This window comes from Glycine soja, chromosome 2, assembly GCF_004193775.1.
Source record: "Glycine soja cultivar W05 chromosome 2, ASM419377v2, whole genome shotgun sequence".
Lineage (NCBI taxonomy): Eukaryota > Viridiplantae > Streptophyta > Magnoliopsida > Fabales > Fabaceae > Glycine > Glycine soja.
The window spans coordinates 5,651,767-5,674,724 of record NC_041003.1 but is presented as its reverse complement, the minus strand read 5'-3'; the positions used below and the strand labels follow the sequence as shown (position 1 = coordinate 5,674,724).

The following is a 22,958-nucleotide window of genomic DNA, read 5'->3' as shown; positions in this document are numbered from 1 at the left end:
CAAATATCCAATCTTTATATAGAAATTTTCAGCTCACCCTTCCCTTTAATTACTTGTTGATTATATTCAAACATTTAAATTATAGTGACCAACGTCATAGACACATAAAATTGATGGAACCTACACAAATAATGGGCTTTACTTTTTATTGCAATTAATTTGTGGCTTTGTGACTCATAGCATGACATTATCATAGTACTGATTATTTTTCAGGAGAGAATCTAAATCCTATTGTTATGTGACTTTATTGAATGGATTTTATGTGAGATTCATTAAAGTGAACCTGAATTTGGTGTTCAGTAGCAAAAGAAAGAAAAACCTTCGAGGTAAAAGACATTTTTGGTTTTTGGAGTTCAGTAGTACTAGGTAAGAAGGAGAGGAAACTAACGAGGTTAACATCATTAATATTCAAAACACTAACCAATATTGATTGGACTAAGAGATGACAACTATAGATGGAACATGTCACAACAATGGAAAACATACAGTTTTTGAGAAATTGTAATTAGCTAAAGCAAAATTTTCATAGACCGTATAAAATAAAATACACATTTTAACACAGACACACATGTACAGCACACAATTAATCGTGTATTAAAACATTGTAAATGTAGTATTTCTAATACACTATCGTAAAATATTTTCATTTAACTTAATTTGTTTATGTTGTTGCATCCTCTACAAAATTTAGGGATTTCAACCATTTATAATTAATATGAAGCTAATTTTTAAAATGATACAGTTATATCCAGCATTTGATTATAATAACGTTAAAAGATATTGCAGTTTTAAACCAAAATTTAATTCATAAATATATTAATAAACTAAAAATAAAAAATCAATACAATTAGAAGAATTAGGTCTCTTAAATATGTTGATTAGAATTGTTTTCTAATTGTGTGTGTATGAAAAAGGCTCTATGAGTTTGTTTTGGCAAGTCACAAGTCACTCTAGTACTGTGAAAAAGACTGTGATTATAAGTTGGTTTCATAAAAATAAATTTGTTTACTACATGAGCTTATTTAACTTGCTTATATATATTTTTATAAGTTACTTCTATTAGCTTATACCTTATAAGTTATTAACTTTTTTTTTTTCATTTTTTTTATCCTTACTAATTGACTTGTTTTTTTTTACTCTTTTTTATATTTTACATTAATGTCATTTTATATTTATTAACTAATTTATTATCTAATTTCACTAAACACTTCCATTCTATAAGTTAGTTTTTAGAAATTCTCAGCTTTTCCGTTTTTAACTTATAGATCATAAACTTCAACAACCTTATAAATTACTTTACAGAATCACAAAATGCACATTCATGATTTTTATGTCTAAAAAATAATTAGTATATAATTGTCAATTGAAAGATACTTTTTATATAAAAAAATACATTAACAAAATATCTTTCGACCAAGCTAATAATTTCTCCAAAGAAATATTAAACCCACTAGAACGTGATGCATATGCCCATCTCTTCTAGGTAGCCAGCCTATACATACGCAATCTTAATCAATCTAGAATGTAAACAAAGGATTAGATGCAACTTGCATTAAGGAACTACTACAAAAATGAACTTTCTTAGCCATTTTACATATATTAACTTTAGTGCTTTAGCCTCTTATATCCAAATTGTAGAATAAGTGCACCACAACTCTCAAAAAGTTCAAATATAATATTTTAATGTGTCACAAAGTTTAATTATATATTCAGAATGGTTTTTAAATTACAACTATCCAAGTGAGGTACAAATACAACTAAAACAAGAATCCAAATTATGTGTCACTAAACACAAATAGAAAAAAAAGCACTACAAATTAAAACAACTATCTCAAGCACACAAATTAAAATATCTATATTAAAGCACTAACAAATATATCTCTATAAAACTACAAAAATACGGTTCTTCAAATAATTGAGAGACCATAAAAGGATCCTACAAATCCATATGCTCCATCTTGAAATATAGTAAGCTCAAATGCCAATAGATAAAGTGGGCAAAAATTAGCTACCATTCCATTAATGGAGAAGAAGCAAAAAATAACAAGAAAAAACGTGAGAAGAAGGTATTGTGTTGAAAAAACTGCAAAATAAGAAGAAGAAGAAATGAAAGAGGAGGGAGGGAGAAAAAAGAAGAACAGAAAAAGCTATTGTGAGGAGAAAATAATAAATGGCAAAAAAGGTTGATGAGTATGAAAAAAAATGACTTTGTGACTGCAATTAGTGGTAGCTAGCTATGTTTTGCGATTATGAGGCTTGGAATTAAGAATTCTCACTTTCGTATTTCTAAAAGTACTAAAATATTTCGTGAAATAAATGTCTTCTAAAACCTTTTTTTTTTTATCAACTGAGAATATTACAGCTCGATAATTCATTATAAATGTGCTCATGACGAAATGAAAGGACATTACACCTCAATAATTTATGATAAGTGTGCTTATGACAAAACTGTAGAATGCATATTGTTATGAAGAATATTTATATGATAGATCTTTACTCGTAATTTTAGTTAAACTTTATTTGAAAACTTGTTTATAGGTAATGAAGTTATTAAAATCCGTTTGTTATTAAATATTATAGTAAAAGTGTTGTTAGCAATGTTTTGCAAGTCAAATCTAGTAGCTCGTTCTTCAGCAATGTTATGCTAGTCCACATCCTTTTTTTTTTTGAAAGGCAAAGTTCACATCCTTTTTATAGTGTTCCTGATTATATCAATATTGTTATTATATATTAATGAAATGATATAATCCTCTTACATTAAAAAAAACAATGTTTTGTTAAAAAAAAAGTGTTGTGAGCAATATCTAATTAAAATAATTAAGTTAGGACAAATAAAAAGAATATACATTAATATAAAAAATTCAAGAAAAATATGAAAGCGTTGCTTCTTAAGTCATTATAAAATTTCGGTTATTAAATAAAAAGTATTGTACTTTATTACAAATTAATTTTTAATTTTTAATTTTTAATTTTTAATAATGCAAAAGCCTAACACATGATTATGACACTTTATTGGGAAAATTATTATCCATTAAACAAATTGTTAGATATTTTTCACTTTATGCTTTTATAATTCCCCCGCTCCCCCTCACTCCAATAGCGTCCATTACGAGTACAAACTTGCAAGTCTGCCACTTCCTAATTAAGTGGTAATTAACCAGAGCCAAATAATCAATACTCCAAGGTGGGGGAACCTAACCTTTATTTTGGAGAAAGTGGTATTCATTGGTTGAATGTTTTATATCTGAGTAAGAGTTCAACAATCAATTCATTGTAATCAAGTGTTGCTCGGTTCAACACAAAAAAGTTATAAATACATAATCTTCAAACATAATACACTCTTCATCCTAAAATAAATATCTTATTAGATTATGTTATACAAATAAACTAATAAATAAATTATAAAACAACTTAGAATGATTATTATTTTAGAACGGAAGAAATAGAAACCTTATAAAGCCAACCTTAACATTAATATTACATTAACAAACTAAAATAATACTTATTTGAGATCTTCGTAAAAAAATAATTAGTATTACATCAAAAAAATCACATGATACTTATTTTAAGATATATATTTTTTAAATGTGATACTTATATTCAGACAGAAAGAATACATCATACTTTGCTTAAAAAAGAAAGAAATAGTTGTTTTTTTTATATAGTTGGTGTTCTAAATTATAATTTAACAAGTACTAAATTTTATTAAAATATTTTAAAAAAATATATTCTTTCTAAACACTGTGTAGTTATTATTTTCTTATAATATCTTTTATATTCATTATATATATTAGGTACTTTTAATTTTATATGACAATTTCTATTTTTTATTATGAGATAACAATTTCTATTAGTTACGGTGTTTTTGAGAGCTAGCATTTGTATGCAACATTTTTTTATTCTTTTTTATGCGGGACATTTTATTATTTACATTTACCTTTGCAGTAGGATTCCAAATAGTTATTAATTCTTACATTTGATAGTTCCTCACTGATAGTGACGCCGCTGTGATGGATAATAGATTTTTGTGACAAACGCTTATTTGTTACTTTGAGACGAAATTAGTGAAGGAAATTTTCCTTCTCTAAAATTTTTGTCACAAGTCCGTTACTAAAATAGATTTCTTTTTAAGGGATTTTGTGGTGGACTTTTGTCCCTCTTAACATTGTTCGTCACAAAATCGGTCAAAGTAAATATGGAAATATGGATTTGGAGGGGATTTTGTGATGAATTTGTTCCTCTCAAGGTGTCGCGGTCACAAAAACCATCCCAATGAAATTCGTGACAATTTAATCTCGCTCTCAATGTTTATGTCACAAATTGTAATTATACAATTGTCAAGTGACATATTCCATCACAAATGATATTTTTAAAAATTATTTCATTTAAATATATATATATATATATATATATATATTTGAATTATTTTTATATTTAAAATTTATAGAGTTTATGATATATTATTTTTCTTCCCAATTTTTTTATCAACTTAGTAAATATTATTTAATAATATTATAATTCAATTTCATTATTTTAATTAAATATTTACGAGAACATATATAGAATTATATAACTTTTAGAAAGAAGAAAATGAAAAAAAATTGAATATAAAATATAATTTTAATTAATTGAAGGTATTGTTTATAAGAATAAAAAAGTTCAAACACGAAAAAAGTGAAACTTAAAAAAGACATTAATATTTTTTTTTTATTTTTATCATTATCATCTGTAGTGCAATGAGATTTCAAAGTCAACTAATTTTTTATATAATAAGCAAGAATTAATTTTTTATATATGTAGAAATCAAAGACAAGTATTACGAGATTTTTTTATGTTTAGTACTAAGAAATTTATAACTCATATATTCTTTTCAACCAATTGAGTTGAACTCCCTTGATATAATAAATATATAAATTGATTAAGTTTTAGTGTTGAATAATAATAAGGTTTTTCCCATAAAGAGTATGTTAGCGTTACCCATGTAGTGTAACCCCACTATAAAAAGAGTATTAACATGAATTGTAGATATGTTGCCACACCATTCTCTTTACCTTTCTTGAACAACACTTTAGCAAAAGTTAACATGCTTTAGCTTATAACAGTTTATTCACAAAAAGTGTCATACGACGCGTTTTTTAAGATGAAGAGAAATGTTATCCTTTAAGTTTTTGATTATTTTATCATTTCTTTGGCCTTTGATAGATCTTAGAAAAAATGTTTCAAGGACATTTTCTGTAAAATAAATCTCAAATACAAAGTATTAAATGAACTCTTAAATATTTTTCCAGAATTCAACGTATGTTTGCTTTTGTGTGATCTTTGAGACGCAAATACAATACATATGTCAGATGACATATAAGACATAACTTTTAAATATTATAATTTTTTGTATCTAATTAAAATTATTAAAGGTCTTGATTTGTCTTTTGACTCAACAACTATAATCATATTTTTTCTGTCAACACTGTTAGTTTGATTGACACACAAAATTATGTAAATAAATATTTTTACATCAATTTAGTTGACAACATATGTAAAATTATCTTTTTACATTGATTGTATTAGAAATTGATGTAAAATTTTCTATTTACATCGGTCATTAACATGGATACTAGTTTTACAATGCAACCTAAAAATTTCTTATTTTACATTGGTTGTATTGGAAATCAGTGCAAAAATGTTTATTTTTTATAATGAAAAGTGTATAATTTATTGTGGTATTTTTAAACAATTAGAAGATTTGATTGAACTTTTTAATAATTAGGAGAGCCAATTAAAATTTTAATTATAATTAAGGGACCAATTATATAATTAAACTGATTATTTTCCTATAATAACTTATCAACATTAATTGTCATCAAGACTACCAACGGAGCACATCCTTAGCTAATAGTTGTTCATGTGTGTTGAGATGCTTAGCTTGTTTATTAAGCTCAATTATTTCAATCATAATTTTAAAAATTGGATCAATCATTGATCTAGTGAAAATACTAAATCACTAGGTTAACGGTTGATTCATGGGTCACTAATTGAATCACATGTTTCAATCTATATTAAATATATATTTTTATATATAACATATTGTATGAAAATAATATTTGTCACAAATATATTAAATAATTGTATTGGTTTAGTGGTTAAAAAAGGATACAAATGTGTTTAACAAATGAGGGATGAGGGATCTTGGTTCAAGTCCCAAGTTGTTCAATTTTTGTATTTACTTTTGAAATTTTAGCAATGTTTGCGATGCAAGCACGGGTCAAACACGTTTCAGATCAGAAGATAAGCCCGAATAAGTCACAAGTCCGGTTCCGGTCGAACCGCGGCTGCTTCGCTCTCCGTTTAGAAACTGTGGTTCCAACTTTATTTTATTGGACGATATGTTTAAATATTAATTTTAATTTTTTATTTTAAGATTTACATTTAAATTTAAATTTGTTACATAACTTTATTAAAACTTGAGAGATATGCAGAGACTAATTAAATCAAATTTTTTATTGTTTCAGAGATTAAGTTATTCACCAATTTAAACATTCTTGGAATAAAATGATTATTTACCTATAATAATATTATTAAATGATGCCTTGACTAGGACAAATGTGGAATCGAAACATCTCATCTTAAATTTTTCTATGAATTAGTAAAATAGTAGATATCAACGTACACGTGGTATATAAGATTAAGTTCTAGCTTGTTTTCGCACATATTTGGTCAAACCTTTTATAAATTTTATTGAAATATTTCATTAATTGTTTCCTTAACATACACTTAGAACCCCTTATTTTCTATATATATTTGTTATAGGGGTAATAGAATTTAGGAGATTTTGATTTCATGATATTATTACTTGGGATCTTTATCTGGTTGGAATCCCATGTAGGGAAAGATGGGGTCATCATCACATCCTCTTGCCTTATTGTCGCAATCTATAGCCGTTGTTCCAGCAGCATCAACACATTGATGTACCTCTGCAAGATAAACATTTCCACTTCTATCTGGCTCACAAACTATGTCAACATTCACACCTAGAGCTTTCCTGAAAGCTTGCAGTATCCTACGGGTTGGATATGGATTTCCACTTGCAACAATACCTGACAATTAGATCACAATCAAATACTCATGTTTAGGATGTTACTTAAATTAGAAGTCAAATTTTCAATGATAAATTCTATAGAAACATAATATGAAGAAACTGATTCCTCACTTTCAATATAATAGGATTCCAAGTTAGGCTTTATTAATTCTTTAGGCCTTAATTTTTCATGAGTGAATTTAATTTCATATGTACTTACCTAAGAGGTTATAATATATAAGGTTGGTTTGACCGTGAATAAAGTATGAAAGAAGAAAAAGTATGAAAGAAAAAAAAAAGATTGTGGATTCAAATATCCAATTAACAAATTAACAATCAATAACTAATATTTGTGGATAAAAAAGAAAAATACTTACCTGCACTTGTCAAGATTTTCTTGAGGTCATTTCTCTTTCTGCTGTTGAGTGCATAAACAATATAGTCATCTGGCATCATACTGTAGCATGAACCAAACTTTCTCCATTGGTCCCTCCATAATGACTTACTCTCTATAAAATTATCAGTTCTCAGATCAGGCCAGTATTTGAGTAGGTCATTTTTGTTTGTCTCCATCTGCATGCATATAATTTATAGAATTCATATAAAATAAATTAAGTTTCTTTGGTAAGTAAGTTAAAATTAACTTCTACACTTAAACTCAAAAAAAAAAAAACTTTTTTCTGTATAGGTCTCGAGTGCCACCTCCTCATCCTAATTTTTCTTAAGAAAAAACTTTTATAAAATTTATCTACAGTTAAGGTCATAAATTAATTTTAACTTATGGAATAAACTTAATTTATTTTACTTTATTATTTTTTTTCAAAAAATCTGTCAATAAAACCTTAGTCTAATAAGGACAATTTCCGTGAAGGAAACTTGAAAACAAAACAAAATAAATGTTATGGGAATGCAGGAGATATACTAACAGTGCTATTTGGCATATTAAATGGTGAGGGGCAATTTTGCAGATCCGGGCCTCCTCTTCTCATGGGATGAAGGTAGCTAATAGTGAAATATTGTGGTACTATTTCCCTGCAACCACCTTCATGTGTCAAGCAATAGGAATTAGGCCACCTTAAGGCTAGTTGTAAATAGTCGTATGGGTTAGCATTGAAATATTGTGCTTCACAGTTAAGAATTCCCAAGAATAGGAAAACAAAAAGGAGCTCGCTCTTCATCTTGTATTGTTTTTTGCCTTTGGGGAATTTCAGTAGCTTTGGGTTGTGGTTACATGACCAAATATCGAAGCCTTATATAGAAATCTTCAGCTCGCCTTTATCCCTTTACTTAGTGACTAACGTGACATCACCAACACAAAAACAAAATTAATGGGGCCTACAAAATTATGGTGGTTTTTATTATAAATTAATATTTTGTTTTTATGACCCAACATGACATCATCATTGTACTATCTAAGATCTACAATCCTATATGACACTTTAAGACACATATACTTTTCACGTCAGTTTTACCATAAGAGTGTAGACACTCGATCCTTAGCAGTCAGAGTTTTTGGCAGACATGTTATTTCTAACCTATTAATATTTGAATATCTTTATCTATTGGTAGGTAATTAATTATTTACAAAATCACACATTATCTACAATATACAATTATCTTATAGTTTTTATCTATATATAAGTTACAGTTTATCTCTAGCAACATTTATTAACTTCTGGCTATTATCTATATGTTGGGAATTATCTACAAAGACTATAACAGCCTCTACAAACAAAACTCACAGTTATGCTCCATTCTTATGAATATCATCAGGATCTATCGAATCCTCAACACACTCACATTCGCTCACACCTCAAGCTTGCGTGTACTTGTTTTCATATGCATATATTTGTTTATTTCTCCTCATTCATATTCTTAATTACTTGAGCGTCAGAGTCATTTGTTGTAGGTCTTCCATTTTATCTTCCTAACAAAGGTCATCCTCAAAATCAACGTGTGAAGTACACAAGCCCAATTTGGTCACGTCTTTCTTGATATATCCTAGTTCCAGATTTTAATAAGAACAATTATATTGATTACTTAATTACTTGAGACTTGAGAGGATCCAAATCCAATTGTTACATGAGTTTTTATTGAATGGATTTTATGTGTTTCATTAAAAAGAAAGTGAACATCAAATTTTAGCGAGATTTAGTTGTGTTCATATGAGTGAAAATGATCAATCTATTTAGTAGAAAATTCTTGTTTGATTTTCATCTTGTGTAAAATTTCCTTAGGTCAATAACAGATATATACTTCAAGTGAAATTAGTCTTTAACCTAGTGGATTAAAATACAATCCGTAATCTCTGACTAGAAAAAAAAATTATGCAGTAAAAAAAACAAGACTTAAAAATATTTAGTAATAAAAAAAACGTTATCAGACTAGTACGTACTATTTGCATTGCATGCACTAATTAGAACGCTTGAAAGTTTTTTTTTTTCCTTTCAAATATTGTTAAATGAAGACAGAGTAATGTTAGGTAAAGATATTTATATTTGAATCCTGTTATTTGTACAACAATTTTTTTAATGTCAACACTGTAATTTTATATTTTATCACTTGTTTATACTTTTCTTCTCTCTTTTATCACGCGACAAAACTAAATAATAGAGACACCTTGTTCAGACTTCAGACAACAGTATTTTCATAGTTGTAAATACAGAGATGGTACGGTGGACCTTATAAATCAACAGGGTGGGTTCTTTTCATACATTGTTGTATAAATCTCTTTATCATGCAAGATAATTAAAATACTATCGAAGCATTGGTTTTCAACTTCAGTTCATCAATATATACAGGTGTCAGTGTTATTTCAATTAACAGAAAATATTTACATAAAATATATATGTAGAAACAAGTATATTAAAAATACTACTTGTATACGAGTTCTTTTGTACTGCCCCTTGTACCCATTTATTGATTATACATATATACTTATTTGCTGCTAAAAACATATTAAAAATACTGCTCAATATTGATTGGACTTAGAGGTGATAACTAAGATGGAACATGTCACATTAATAGAAATCATGAACTGTTCTTGATATAAATTGTAATGAGTTAAAGAAATTTTTTCATAGACTGTAAAATAAAATACTCATTTTAACACACACATACAGTACACAATCGTGTATCAAAACATTGTAAATATAGTATTTGTAATACACTATTGTAATATATTTTCTTTAACGTATTTTTTCATGTGGTTGCATCCTTTACAAAATTCAGGCTTTTGAACTATTTATAATAAGCAGTCAAACGGTTTTTTAAAAAAATAATACAGTAATACCTTATAATAATGTTAAAAGATATTATAGTTTAAAACCACAATTAAACTTAAATGTATTGATAAGCCAATAAATTAAAACTCAATACAATTAGAACATAATGAAATATTTTTTTTATTAATGAAGAAAAGGAAAGAGTAGAATTATAAGTGTAAAAAAAATGTGCTAAGTGCATCAACAATTACACAAGGCAAAATATCATTGGAGTAAAGTTTTAGCGTGACCAATGATACATTGGTGGAAACTAGTTCTTTCCTTTGCGAGGATATCAGTGCAAGCATTCTCATCCCGCAAAGTGTGGATGATACAAATTTCTCATTAGAGGGTCAAGAGTGTCTTAATAGATACAATTATCATCACAAACAGGTGAAAAAAAAAAAGTGTCTGCTGTTCCATCAGCTGAATAACAACTAAGAAGTTTGTCTCTCTGATGATATGTCTAAACTCATTCTTCCATGCATGGAGCATCCCATTGAGGATTTCAAGGAGCTTAGTATGCATGTTCGTAGTGTAACCTTAGAATCCGGAGAGTCAAAATCCCCGAGAATTCCACACTATACCTCCTATACTTGATGACCTTGGGTTACTTAAAAAACTTCCATTAGTATTTAACTTAACGAAATGAGAAATAGTTGCAGATCATATGACATTACGCAAGTCTCTTGTCGAGGAAGATCCCTTAAAGTGAGTTTGAATGAGTTGACATTGACTTATGATTTGGTTCATAGTGTAAATTTGTGTTCATTCTTCACCCTGGAAACAACAGTGATTACGGGTTTTCCAAATCATCCAACATGCAGTCCCAAAGAGTTGAGAATTACTCCCCATGACATTGTGGTGCAATCATAGAGCATCATCTTTGTTGTAGTGATTAAGAAAAGAAAGAATATGGAGCTTATGCCAAATGGATTTAGCTATTGGGCAATCCCTCAACGTGTGAATCCACGTCTCCTTTACTCCATTACTCTTGCAACAAAAAGAAGAGCAAAACAAATGTCTCCTCCAACAAAAAGCATTAATAGGAAGGCTATCTCTATAGATAAGCCATAAAAAAATTTATATTTTCTGATAGTCTCAAGTTTTAGATTTTGGTCCAGTTTTCTTCACATGTATTTAGAATGGTAAGTCTCCAACAAAGTCACCTAAAAACAGATTTTGCCGAGTAGTAGTCCGAAGGGGATGGGTTTCAAATGAATGTGTTCACAACTTCCTCATGCAGCACTATTTTCTAAACTAATTCATGAACCTCCAACGGAACCATAGTATAGAGAACAGACGAGTTCCAAGAATTTTAAATATATATCATAGAGTTTCAATTGCAACAATATGCCCAAATAGAATCTCATCGTATAGGTTTTTTCTTCATAAAACCACGAATTAATCAAACCCAAAGGATACATCACCGCGCCCCACACGAAAATAAAATAACATATTAAGAGATAATTAGATATCTTAATATGTTATTTTATTGGCTTTTATCTTATCTTCATAAGTTATTGCAATTAGCTTATAAGAAACTAACTTTTATTTATTTATTTATATTTAAAATCCTATTTAATCCTTTACATTTATACATGCCATTTTATATTTATAACTTAACTTATCATTTAATTTCACGAAACACGTTTAATTAAATAAGTTAGCTTATAAATTTTTAACTTTTCATTTTCTAACTTAATTATAAACTTTCAGGTAACTTACAAATTTGAACGATTCTATAGCTAATTTTATCAAACACTCCCTTCTCTGGAGAGCACAAAAATCACAATGATTTTTAAGTCTCGAAAGGATTACATAAATTAGAAGATACCCTTTATATAAAGAAAAATACTTTACCAAAATATCTTTCCAACAAGATAATAATTTCTCCAAAGGAATATTAAATCACTAGCACGTGATGCATAAGTTCATCTTTTTCTTAGGTAGCCAGCCTATATATCCGCAATCATTAGAATATAAATTAATGTTTTCAATATCCAAGTTGAGTAGCACTAAATACAATTGGAAAAAAAGCACTACAAATTAATGTTTTCAATATCATCTATATAGGTGATATTCTTCAATCACTTTTTCACCAATTGAAGTTCTTTCTATATCTCTTTGATGAATAATAACAAATTTATCAAGAATACCATGTTGATAATGAGTTTTTCAAAACCGAATTCATATTTTTTATTTCACTTTTGCTATCATCAATAGTATTATTATAAGTGCCCAGCCTCCATTTTACACTTCTACGTGCCTCCATTCTATGCACGGGCACTGTTCTAGTTACAGGGTTTAAGAATAAAATAAAATACACGATAAAGAATATAAATAAAATAATTTTGCAAAACAAATAAAAATGATGAGATAACATGAAAATTCAAATATTATACGTTGATATTATCTAGCTACTAATTAAAACAATTCGACATCAATTATCAATTTTGATAACTCATTTTAAGTTTTAAGAAAATTATGGAGACGGCAAATCCAAATCAAACAAACTCGATCATTAATGAGTTGGTTGGATTATGTCAATCGGTTTAAACATTTATAGATTATTTTTTATTTTGTAAACACTATAATTTTTTAGAGCAATAGTTTTTGTTTTCTTCCGTATCTTTGCAAATATATAATAACTAAATGTCCTCTAATTAAAGAGACCAAATTAAAATAGTATTTGATTAACAAAATTAATGAATGGTTTCAATGTTAGTATATATAATATTTTTATTTTTTATAAAAATAAAATATTGTATTAGCCTAACAAAACATAAAAAAATCAAGATAAAAATAAAAACAACTAATAAATGAAAAAAATCATGGGTGGGTTAAAAAGATGAATCTTAGAAGAAAAAAAAAAGATTGAAAAAAGAGATATTCATGGATATTTAGGGATTGCTTTGCCTTTCACTATATTGTAATTTTGTTGTTTTTTTTTTTTATCTCTTTTGCTACCAAAAAAAGAGAGGAGTATTAGCAAAAAGCTAAAATGTGTATGCTAGTGGTGTTTTGTATTTTTTCAATTAACTTAATATGACACTAATCATGTCAGGTTGGATCACAAGTTCAAAAGTTAAAATGTGTATGCTAATGGGTCTACATGAGTTGGGCTGAATTTAACCTGAATCTTAAAAAAATTCAAATTAAACTAATTAGATTGATTTCATGGGTTATTCGTATCCGTTGATATTCCTACTTATTAATGGAAACAGCGTGTATTATTAGAGGTAGATCCATAAAAGATGACAAATCAAATTTTTTAACATAGATTAATTAATAAAGTGGATAGATACTTTAAATAAATAACACATTTAAAAGAAATTTAACATAAACTTTATGACCTTGAAAAAAAATATTAAAACCTTATCTGAAAGGACATTACACCTAGATAATTTCATTATAAATTATTTCTTATAAATTAATGTGCTCATGACGAAGCTGTAGAAGGCATATTGTTATGAAGAATATTTATATGATGGAGCTTTACTTGTAATTTTAGTTAAACTTTATTTAAAAATCTTATAATTTATTAAAACTGTTAACAGATATTGAAAAACCGTTTGTTATTAAATATTATGGCAATAGTTCTGTTAACCAATATCTAATTAAAATTAAGTTAGAAAATTAAAGGAATAAATAAAATCCATTAATATAAGAAATTTTAAAAAGAAAATATCAAAAGATTTCTTTTGAGTAATTATAAAATTTTGTTTATTAAATAATATATTTGATTTAAGGTATTGAATACTTTATTACAAGTATTTGATAATGCGATATCACACCTTATTTTAAAGAATATTAACCATTAAACAAATTGTTAGATATTTTTCCCTTTATGCTTTTATAAATCTTTTGATTGTTTTCCCCTCCAATAACCTCCTTTACGAGTACACTTGCGAGTCTCTGTCACTTGCTAGTGGTAATTAATAAGTGCCAAACCGATCAAGCAGTGCTCTTAGGTGGGGGAACCTAACCTTTATTTTGGAGACAGTGGTATTCATTGGTTGAATGTTTTATATCCGAGTAAGACTTCAACAATCAATTCATTGTAATTAAGTGGTGCTTTAGCAGTAGTTTTTTTTAATAGGATATTGCTAATTACTATTTTTAAAACATTGGTTAAGAAATTAAAATAAAAAATATTTATTATAGAAATGATAAGAAAATGTAAAAAAAAATTATAGATAATATAATTCTGTCCATCTCAATATATTTTTTTTCTTTTCAATTTGTTAACCAATACTAAAAAATATTGATAAACATTTTTCCGTTTTTATTAGAGTAAATTAGGATCGTATCTCCTACATCCTTTTCTTCAATTGTGTTTGATACACTTCAATTTTTTTTACATTATTTTGACTCTTGATCGTTTGATTTGCAAAAGAACAAAGGACAAGGCAACATAAAATCACTTGTTACATATGTTTGATTGTAAACATGAATATATGACAAGACACTTCTAGGCACTGCCATGATCTCATCATAGAACCTCTCTCGTTGAAAACATTTACTCTTTTGCCTCCAACTTCCCATCATTCCTTACTGAGTTTTTGTCGCCGCCACTACAATTCTACCGCCGTCGTCACGCGTCCGTTGCCATCGAACCAGTGCTCCGGAAAACACCAAGGCCTCAGCGTGCATACCTTGTTCATGCGACGACCATGACCCCTTCAAAGACCTCATCATCCCTTTATCATCCACACGATCAAAGCAAAAACAATCGAACAAGATTAAACTTGATTTAGATCAGGGACAACAAACCCACAAGAAGTCCCCTTGATTTGTTGCGAACCTGGTGTTGGCAATCACTCACAAAGGCGACGAAGTAGGTGCTCTAGTTCGGTTCGCTCTGGTGTCGTGGATTTGGTGAAGTTCCAGTGAAGTTAACGACGATGCCGTGGATTTGTTTGAGAAGGAGTGAGGAAAAGGAAAAAATAAAGGGTTATTGTCAAAGGCGTTGCCACTGGCGGCAACAGTTAGAGACAATCGGAGAATGAAGTAGGAGAGAGAAGGACATAAAGAGAAAAAAAAAATTGATAGGAGGGTGCATCAGGTGTATGAACGAGATTAATCTAACAGTAAATATAAGCTATTCACGGTAAACCACATGACCAAATGGTCATAGGACAAAAGAAAAAAAAAAGTATCAAACCAGGGAAAACCTTATGGCAATATAATTAATGGTGTGTTTGACAGAAAGAAAAGAAATGATATTAAAGATAAATTTATACGTTTTTTTGTGTGAACGGCATTTATTATATTCTAATTTTTTTATTTTATTTTTATCTTCTAAATCAAACCCACCTTTAAGGCATAATTATATCCTTATTATTTTTTCTCTCGTTGCCACTCCTCCCACCTTGTCTAGCCACTATCTTTATTATATATCTTTCCATTATACTTAAAATTATATCAAATTATTTGTGCGATTAATTAAGGGAAATGCTTGTTAGTACGAAAACAGTTTCGTAAAAAACTGCACGACCGTGTATTTGCGTCAATGACTTATCTTTTATTTTAATTAATATTTATTTTGAAAAACAAAATTATCCAGTTTAATTAATTCATGCAAATTCGTGTAAACATTTTAGTACCAAGTAGCATTGCTGAATAATTAATATACATGTTACAATTTGTATATTATTATATATTGGACATATTACGCATAACCTAATATTTATCATATAATATTATATTTAGAAGATATGCTATAATATCTAATACATAATAATATATTATAAGATATATAATAATATTAATTGTATTAAAATATTTATTTAGAAGAATTATATTAAAAAGAGTATTACTCTAAATTTTATATTATTTTACTTATATTATCTATTATCCATCAACTAATGTATAAAATAAAAAGATAAAATTGTAAATTTAGTTTCCTTATAATTTAGTTCACGAATTTTAGTTTTTTAATTTTTTGTAATTTCGTTATTTTAGTATTCAATCCTAAAATTAGACGTTGAGGGTCAACATTGACCGTCATGTTTCACACTTTTATTGAATATTGATGATCAGATGTCACATTTTTATGAGACCTTAATTTCATGCAGCTATTAACGTCAACATCTAATAATAAAAGTGTAATACATCATGATTCACTTTCAATAAAAATGTAACACTTCACGATCAAGACAATAAATTATCGGTCAACGTTTAATTTTGGGATTGAAGATTGAAATAACAGAATTGTAAAAAATTAAGGAATTAAATTTATAAATTAAATTATAAGAAAACCAAAATTAAATTTAGAAAAAAAATAAGAGAACCAAATTTACAATTTTACCACTAAAAAATGATCCTTTAGACATATACGTTGAACGTATTGGTATGCTTGCATTATACCTTCTTGTGCATCAAACACACCCTTAAGCCTTAATGAACTACGATAACAAAGACTTCTAATTTTATGTTAAATGATAAAATTGTCCTTTAGTTTTCTTTTAATTACTACCAAATCTAAACTATCTTTGCCACTTAATGCAGCAGCGTTACCGCCACCTTGAATCGCTCTAGCCCTCAGAGTGAAAAATTGCCCAACATGTTGGAAACTCGCCGAGATCAACGAACAACGTCTGTCCTCCTCCATCAGCGTGGACATGTCTTCCACCTCATCATCAAATTGAACCACCCAAAGTAGTGGCGGCTCATGCGCCTTCACCCAAAGTATCTCCTGCATTTCCATATTCCAAGAGCTCAACGGTCTTCTTCTTGCAACGTCCCTCTTCCTTAGATTCTTCAGGGTATTTGGTCTTGCTGTCTGCCCTAGGATGGTATTCTTTTGTAAAACATTCCGATGTTCAAAGTAACAAATAAACATCAATAATGTCTTTACCTCAAGAATCTCATTTTTATTTATACAAATCTTGTTAGACTTTGGACTTTCTTGCAGACAATTACCATGCATCTTAGCTAATCTGATTCTAAGTATGGTTAAGGAGTTTAATCTCCAATCTCCATTGCCTCTTACTTATGACTTTCCCATCTTGTAATGGGCCTAATACTTATCCAGCTATTTCTGTCGACCGAGTACCTATTGGATATAATTATGAATTAATAATTACTTATTTAATTAAAAGTTGTACTATATGAGAGGAAAAAATTGATAATGGAAAATGTTGAGAGACACTGTTATAAAATTCGGATTGGCCTGTCCGGTCTGACTGGTTTGATCGAAAACTGAACCTGTGATTGCTTCAGACCTTTTTCATATATGCTACTGAGACACTGTCACGCACATAGGTCTGTTGCGCTTTGTTACATGGGTGGCCTGCTAGTTTTACGAATTACGATTTGAATGTGAGGAAGCAAGTTGAAATTTGAATATGATTTTATAAAAATTGGTAAAGTTTTGCCCGAGCCAACAAGCCTTGAACTCAAGTTCCCAAGTTTGTTAAAATAAAAAGCACTACTAAACTTTCCATTACATGAGATAAAACTTAGTATCTAGTTTGCATCTGAATTAAATTTCATATTTTTAATATGCACTGGTCGATGAGGTTCAATTATTGACTTACCCGTTCGAACGTTAACCCACTAACCCAACAAATCTGGTTTTGATAGCACTGAAGAGAGAGGAGTGATCCCTTACTTCCCCTATTTGCTCTCCACCCATTTTTGGTCTGGCTTATGTTTCTCTCACTTGCCGTTTCAGGCTCTTCCAAGATTAATGGAGTTCCTTTGAGACGTACGTGTTAATTAGTCTTATGTTATTGCCACATCGGCCAAAGTAGATGTCTCTGCTATTGATGTTTACAGCTTTGATGACAAATACTTTACAAAGGAAAGAGTGGTGCTACTCTTGTTTTTCATATCCTGTTTTTTTTTTATTGATGTTGATTTTATAATTGCATTCTTATCACTTTCTTGTTAACAGACAAATGAAGAACGGAAAATGTTGTTAGGCAAACCCGATTGGGACGCGTGCTCTATATAAATGTTTTGTCGAATATGTCACTAATTGCTGTCACTGATAAGAACATCACTTCACTGCCTATTTGCATCGCTTGAGACTGAGTTTTAACAATCTATTAATTGTACCTTTCCTTAATTAATTATTAAGTATTTATTATTTTATCAATATGAATTTGCCTATAAAAGGCTTCTTGTGTACAGCACCTAGCTAGACCAATGAATTCGTGAATCAGTAAATTAAGTTTAAGTCAAAGTCAGACAAATTCTCTTCCTTATCTTATCTCCTATGTGTGTTAGTGTGTGGAGCAATATTTCTTCTCACCCTTAATTTGTTTCGTTTCCGTTGCGTGTGAGCAATATTTCTTCTCTCCCTTAATTTGTTTCGTTTCCTTCATCTTTTCTCCTTATCTTATTCCCTTGCCTGAAATGAGCGTTGTAAAATGGGATCAGATAAAAGAAGCAAGGGGATGGGAAGCATAGTGCCAGATTGCCAGTGATCTTGTATATATGATCGATGTACAAGAGGATCAAACAAGGAACATGGATAATGAGAAACTATATATATAAAAATTTTATAGTAATAAAATTATCTTATATATATTGAAGGGGTAATACAATTAGGAGATTGTGATTGCATGGTGTTATTATTTGGGATCTTTATCTGGTTGAAATCCCATATAGGGAAAGATGGGGTCATCGTCACATCCTTTTGCTTTATTGTCACAACTTATCGGCATTGTTCCAGAGATGTCAACACATTGATGCACCTCTGCAAGATAAACATTGCCACTTCTATCTGACTCACAAACTATGCTCACATTCAAACCTAGAGTTTTCTTGAAAATTTGTAGTATCCTATACGTTGGATATGAATTTCCATTGGCAACAATACCTGACATTTACGAGAGCACAATCACATACCCATATTTATTAGGATGTTCCTTAAATTATGACTGAAACTTTCATGAATAAATTTTATATAAACTTAGTATGAAACTCATTCCTCACTATATATCAAGTGGATACCAATTGTAACAAGAACAACTCAAGCTCAAAACATGGACAAGTATTATTCTTTTTTCCTTAACTTTTCGTGTGTGAAACATGAATTTGAATTTCATTTTATATACGTACATTTACCTGCACTTGTCAAGATTCTCTTTAGGTCGTATCTCTTTCTGTTGTTGAGTGCATAAACAAAATAGTCATCTGGCATCATAAAACAGCAGGATCCAAATTTTTTCCATTGGTCCCTCCATAATGACTTGCTCTCTATAAAATTATCAGTTCTCAGATCAGGCCAGAATCTAAGTAGGTCATATTTGTTCGTTTCAATCTGCATGATTATACAAATTATCAAATTATTCAGCCTTACAAATTTTAAGTGAGATGTTTGGATAAAATTCTTGATAAGCATAAGAAGAAATTAACTAAGATGATAAAATAAATTAAGGTGCATAAGTTTATTTTAGCTCATTTAACTTACAAAATTCAATTCATTTTAAGTAAATACTTAACGGAGAAATTTATGTATAAAAAAGGTCTTATTCTAACAAATTTCAAGGACATTTTCCGTGAATAACACTTGAAAATCAAACGCATAAAATGTTATAACTGTGATCTCAATGTATGGGAATGGAAGAGATACTAACAATGTTATTTGACAGAGTGATTGGCGTGGGACAATATTGTAGATCAGGCCCTCCCAATTTCCTGGGACGAAAGTAGCTAATAGTGAAATATTGGGGCACTATTTCCCTGCAACCATCTTCATGTGTTAAGCAGTAGGAGTTTGGCCACCTTAAGGCTAGTTCTAAATAGTCGTACGGGCTGGCATCGAAATATTGTGCTTCACAGTTAAGAATTTCCATGAGTAGTAAAACCAAAAGGATGCTATTCATGATCATCTTGTATTTTTTGCCTTTGGGAATTTCAGTAGCTTTGGGTTGTGGTTGATGACCAAATATTGAAGCCTTATATGCAAATCTACAGCTCACCCTTCTCCCTTTACTTAGTGACTAACGTGACATTACAACCACAAATAAAATTAATGGGACTTGCAAATATTATAGTGGTTTATATTATAATTAACTTTGTGTTTTTATGACTCATAACATTATCATCATAGTGATTACTAATCCAATTGTTATGTGAGCTTTTATTGAAGTGTGTTTTTTATGATTAAAAGTTTAGATGAATTAAATTTTGAATGCTCATGATATTGTCTTAAGACTCAATGGATATTTATAAATATCTACTAACAAAGGCTTTATATCGATAACCAAAATAAATCATGAGTTTCATGTGTTTCACAAAAAGAAAGTGAACTTGAAATTTTTTTATCGAGGCTCAAATTAAATTTATTTACTTATAAAAAATACCTTATTGAAGTAGTATTATTTGCATTACATGCACTTTGAGCGTTTGAAGTTTTTTTTTTCAGCTGTTAATTTTTAGAGAGTAAATTTTGAAGAAGATATTTATGTTTGAATTAAGTTATTTGTACAACATTCTTGGATATATATTAACAATGTAATTTATATTCACTAGTGCAAAAATAACATTGTACAACATATTTCTATATCATTAATTTATTGCCATACAAGACCTGATAAAGTGTCATACCTAAGCTAAAGTGGAAATTGTTATTGTAAGAAAACGCTATCGATCAAAGGTAAGTAGTACCTATCCCAACTCCATTTCTCCTCTAAGATGCAATCCCTAAGAATTTCCTCTAAAGACTATATAGTCGATCCCTCTCACTCTGATAATCTAACTGGAGATGGTAGGCAATATTGCTAAAATTGAGCTTGCAATCTAACACTAAGTCAATTGGAACCCTATGCAGTCTAACTATCTCTTGGAGGTAAAGTATTAAGATTGTTGCAAGTGCAGTCATGCAAGTAAAATTAAAGATAAGTAGAGTATCGTTTTCACAATTATTGTGATTTAACAATAATAAACCAATTAATCTTTTGATTTGAGAAGAAAGAAAAAAATCAGGAAGTTTCATTTTTTTAATTTATTTAATTGAAAGAAACAAGAATGCAATTGTATTAGAAAATTCAATTGATGCAGATGGTTAGGTTTTGAAATATTTGATTTCCCGGATTTAGTTTATCTCTGATCCCTTAAGCGACAAAATTTTTATTTTTAATTATGAACCTTAATAATGATGAGCAGAATTTGCAACAAACAATATGTTTCGGATTTTTACACAGATGCATACAATTAATATCCTTATTCTTAGGCTTAGGAATTATATGATTATTGAATTTGAATGGTTTAAATCCTGATTTCTCAATTGAAAGACTCAAATTACTAATCAATTTCCTGATGAGATTCAACTAAGGAAAAACAATAAGCATGGATTCAATAACATTTATTTTTCTTTTAGAAAGGATTCAATAACTAATTAGTCCATAAAAAGAAATATCAATTACAATAGGTTTAAATCAAGCTTCATCCTTAATTTTTTAACTGTTATTCACAAATTAACACTCCTATGAATTTAAATTTAAGGAATATTTCTATCATCTTCAATTAAACATAAAAAACTCATGACCGCCTTCTAAAATATAGGATTAAATAAAGTTTTGATCCTTATAGTTTAAGATTATGCAATTTTGATTCTTCAAAAAATTTCATTGTAATTTGATCTTCAAATTTTTATTTTTTTTAACAATTTTGATCGACGCTACTGTGCCGTCAATTTTTAATTTAACAAAAATTACTTAATATGTTAGTCATAACATGACACTAAAATAAAAAATGACGTATCAGTCCAACAATAAGTTGACGTGACATTAACAATAAATTGATGTCATTAGAGATTAAAATTGCATAATTATAATATATCAATTTTAGTAAATGTCCTTAATCCTAAACTTACTATTTATTTTGTGAATTTTATTTTTTAATTAATTAATTTTTTTTGTTTAGTTATTTTTATTTTCTCTAAATTATATCATTATTGTACATTTATTTATCAATCCTCACAACGCGCGTGTTAATGCCTAGTTATATTAAAACCTCTGTACCAAATGAAGGACATTAATTACACCACGATATCGATGGAATGAACATGCATGTGTCACAGAATCCTATGACCATGCATCACAATGGGCATGATATGGGTTGGGTAAAACACAAATGTGGGGAAAGTCACGATTAATAGTTTATTCGAAGTTGGATTTTGTAGATCTAGGTCTCACAGCGGATTCAATGTCAACCTTTTGCATTTTTGTAGGATGAATTTTGTAAAAGATAAATGATTAAAATAAAATTTTTAATCATTTTTAAAAAGATAAAAGATCAAAATAAATTTTAAAAGATAAACGACCAAACTGAAAAAAATAAAAGACAAAAAATATCATTTAGCCAAAAGAAAATTCAAAATGTGTATCACCAAAACCTTTTTTTTTATATAGTTTGAATAGGTAAAAAATTAATCACTAAGTCTTCATGATTCGGAAATTTCCCAAATTAAACACAAGATTCTTGTGATAAACATATCAGAAGTGAAGCTAAAATGTTTATCACTACTAAATAAGATAATAATTAAATTAAAAATATTTAATTTTGTGTAAAATTTATTTTAATATCTTACATAAATTATTTAACATTTTCCTTTATATAAATTATTTAAAATTATTAATAATTAAGATCTCAATATAAATAAT

General features: G+C 28.6%; 2 protein-coding genes across 3 annotated transcripts; both read right to left on the bottom strand.

Annotated features, from left to right (window-relative positions):
- Nucleotides 1–6,699: 6,699 nt before the first annotated feature.
- On the bottom strand, nt 6,700–8,298 carry LOC114382813 (ribonuclease 1-like). The gene is made up of 3 exons (XM_028342443.1): nt 7,999–8,298; nt 7,450–7,645; nt 6,700–7,091 (listed from the first exon to the last, which is right to left on the bottom strand). The coding sequence occupies exons 1-3, from the start codon at nt 8,248–8,250 to the stop codon at nt 6,844–6,846; spliced, it is 696 nt and encodes a 231-aa protein (XP_028198244.1). The 5' UTR covers nt 8,251–8,298; the 3' UTR covers nt 6,700–6,843.
- Nucleotides 8,299–18,846: 10,548 nt separating this feature from the next.
- On the bottom strand, nt 18,847–20,314 carry LOC114382801 (ribonuclease 1-like). 2 transcript variants are annotated; one of them, XM_028342423.1, is made up of 3 exons: nt 19,929–20,314; nt 19,411–19,612; nt 18,847–19,168 (listed from the first exon to the last, which is right to left on the bottom strand). In XM_028342423.1, the coding sequence occupies exons 1-3, from the start codon at nt 20,181–20,183 to the stop codon at nt 18,921–18,923; spliced, it is 705 nt and encodes a 234-aa protein (XP_028198224.1). In that variant the 5' UTR covers nt 20,184–20,314; the 3' UTR covers nt 18,847–18,920. The 2 variants fall into 2 exon arrangements, with proteins under 2 accessions (XP_028198224.1, XP_028198232.1); XM_028342431.1 differs by having other exon boundaries at nt 19,417–19,612; nt 19,929–20,312.
- Nucleotides 20,315–22,958: the final 2,644 nt, after the last annotated feature.

Bases quoted from the DNA above. Each gene is read 5' to 3' on its own strand.
- LOC114382801 (XM_028342423.1), bottom strand. From the start codon at position 20,183: ATGATCATGAATAGCATCCTTTTGGTTTTACTACTCATGGAAATTCTT. The intron at 19,613-19,928 runs GTTAGTATCTCT...ATAATCATGCAG, and splicing joins TCACTCTGTCAAATAACATT to ATTGAAACGAACAAATATGA. The intron at 19,169-19,410 runs GTACGTATATAA...CGTAAATGTCAG, and splicing joins CTTGACAAGTGCAGGTAAAT to GTATTGTTGCCAATGGAAAT.
- LOC114382813 (XM_028342443.1), bottom strand. From the start codon at position 8,250: ATGAAGAGCGAGCTCCTTTTTGTTTTCCTATTCTTGGGAATTCTTAAC. The intron at 7,646-7,998 runs GTTAGTATATCT...ATATGCATGCAG, and splicing joins TTAATATGCCAAATAGCACT to ATGGAGACAAACAAAAATGA. The intron at 7,092-7,449 runs GTAAGTATTTTT...TCTAATTGTCAG, and splicing joins GAAAATCTTGACAAGTGCAG to GTATTGTTGCAAGTGGAAAT.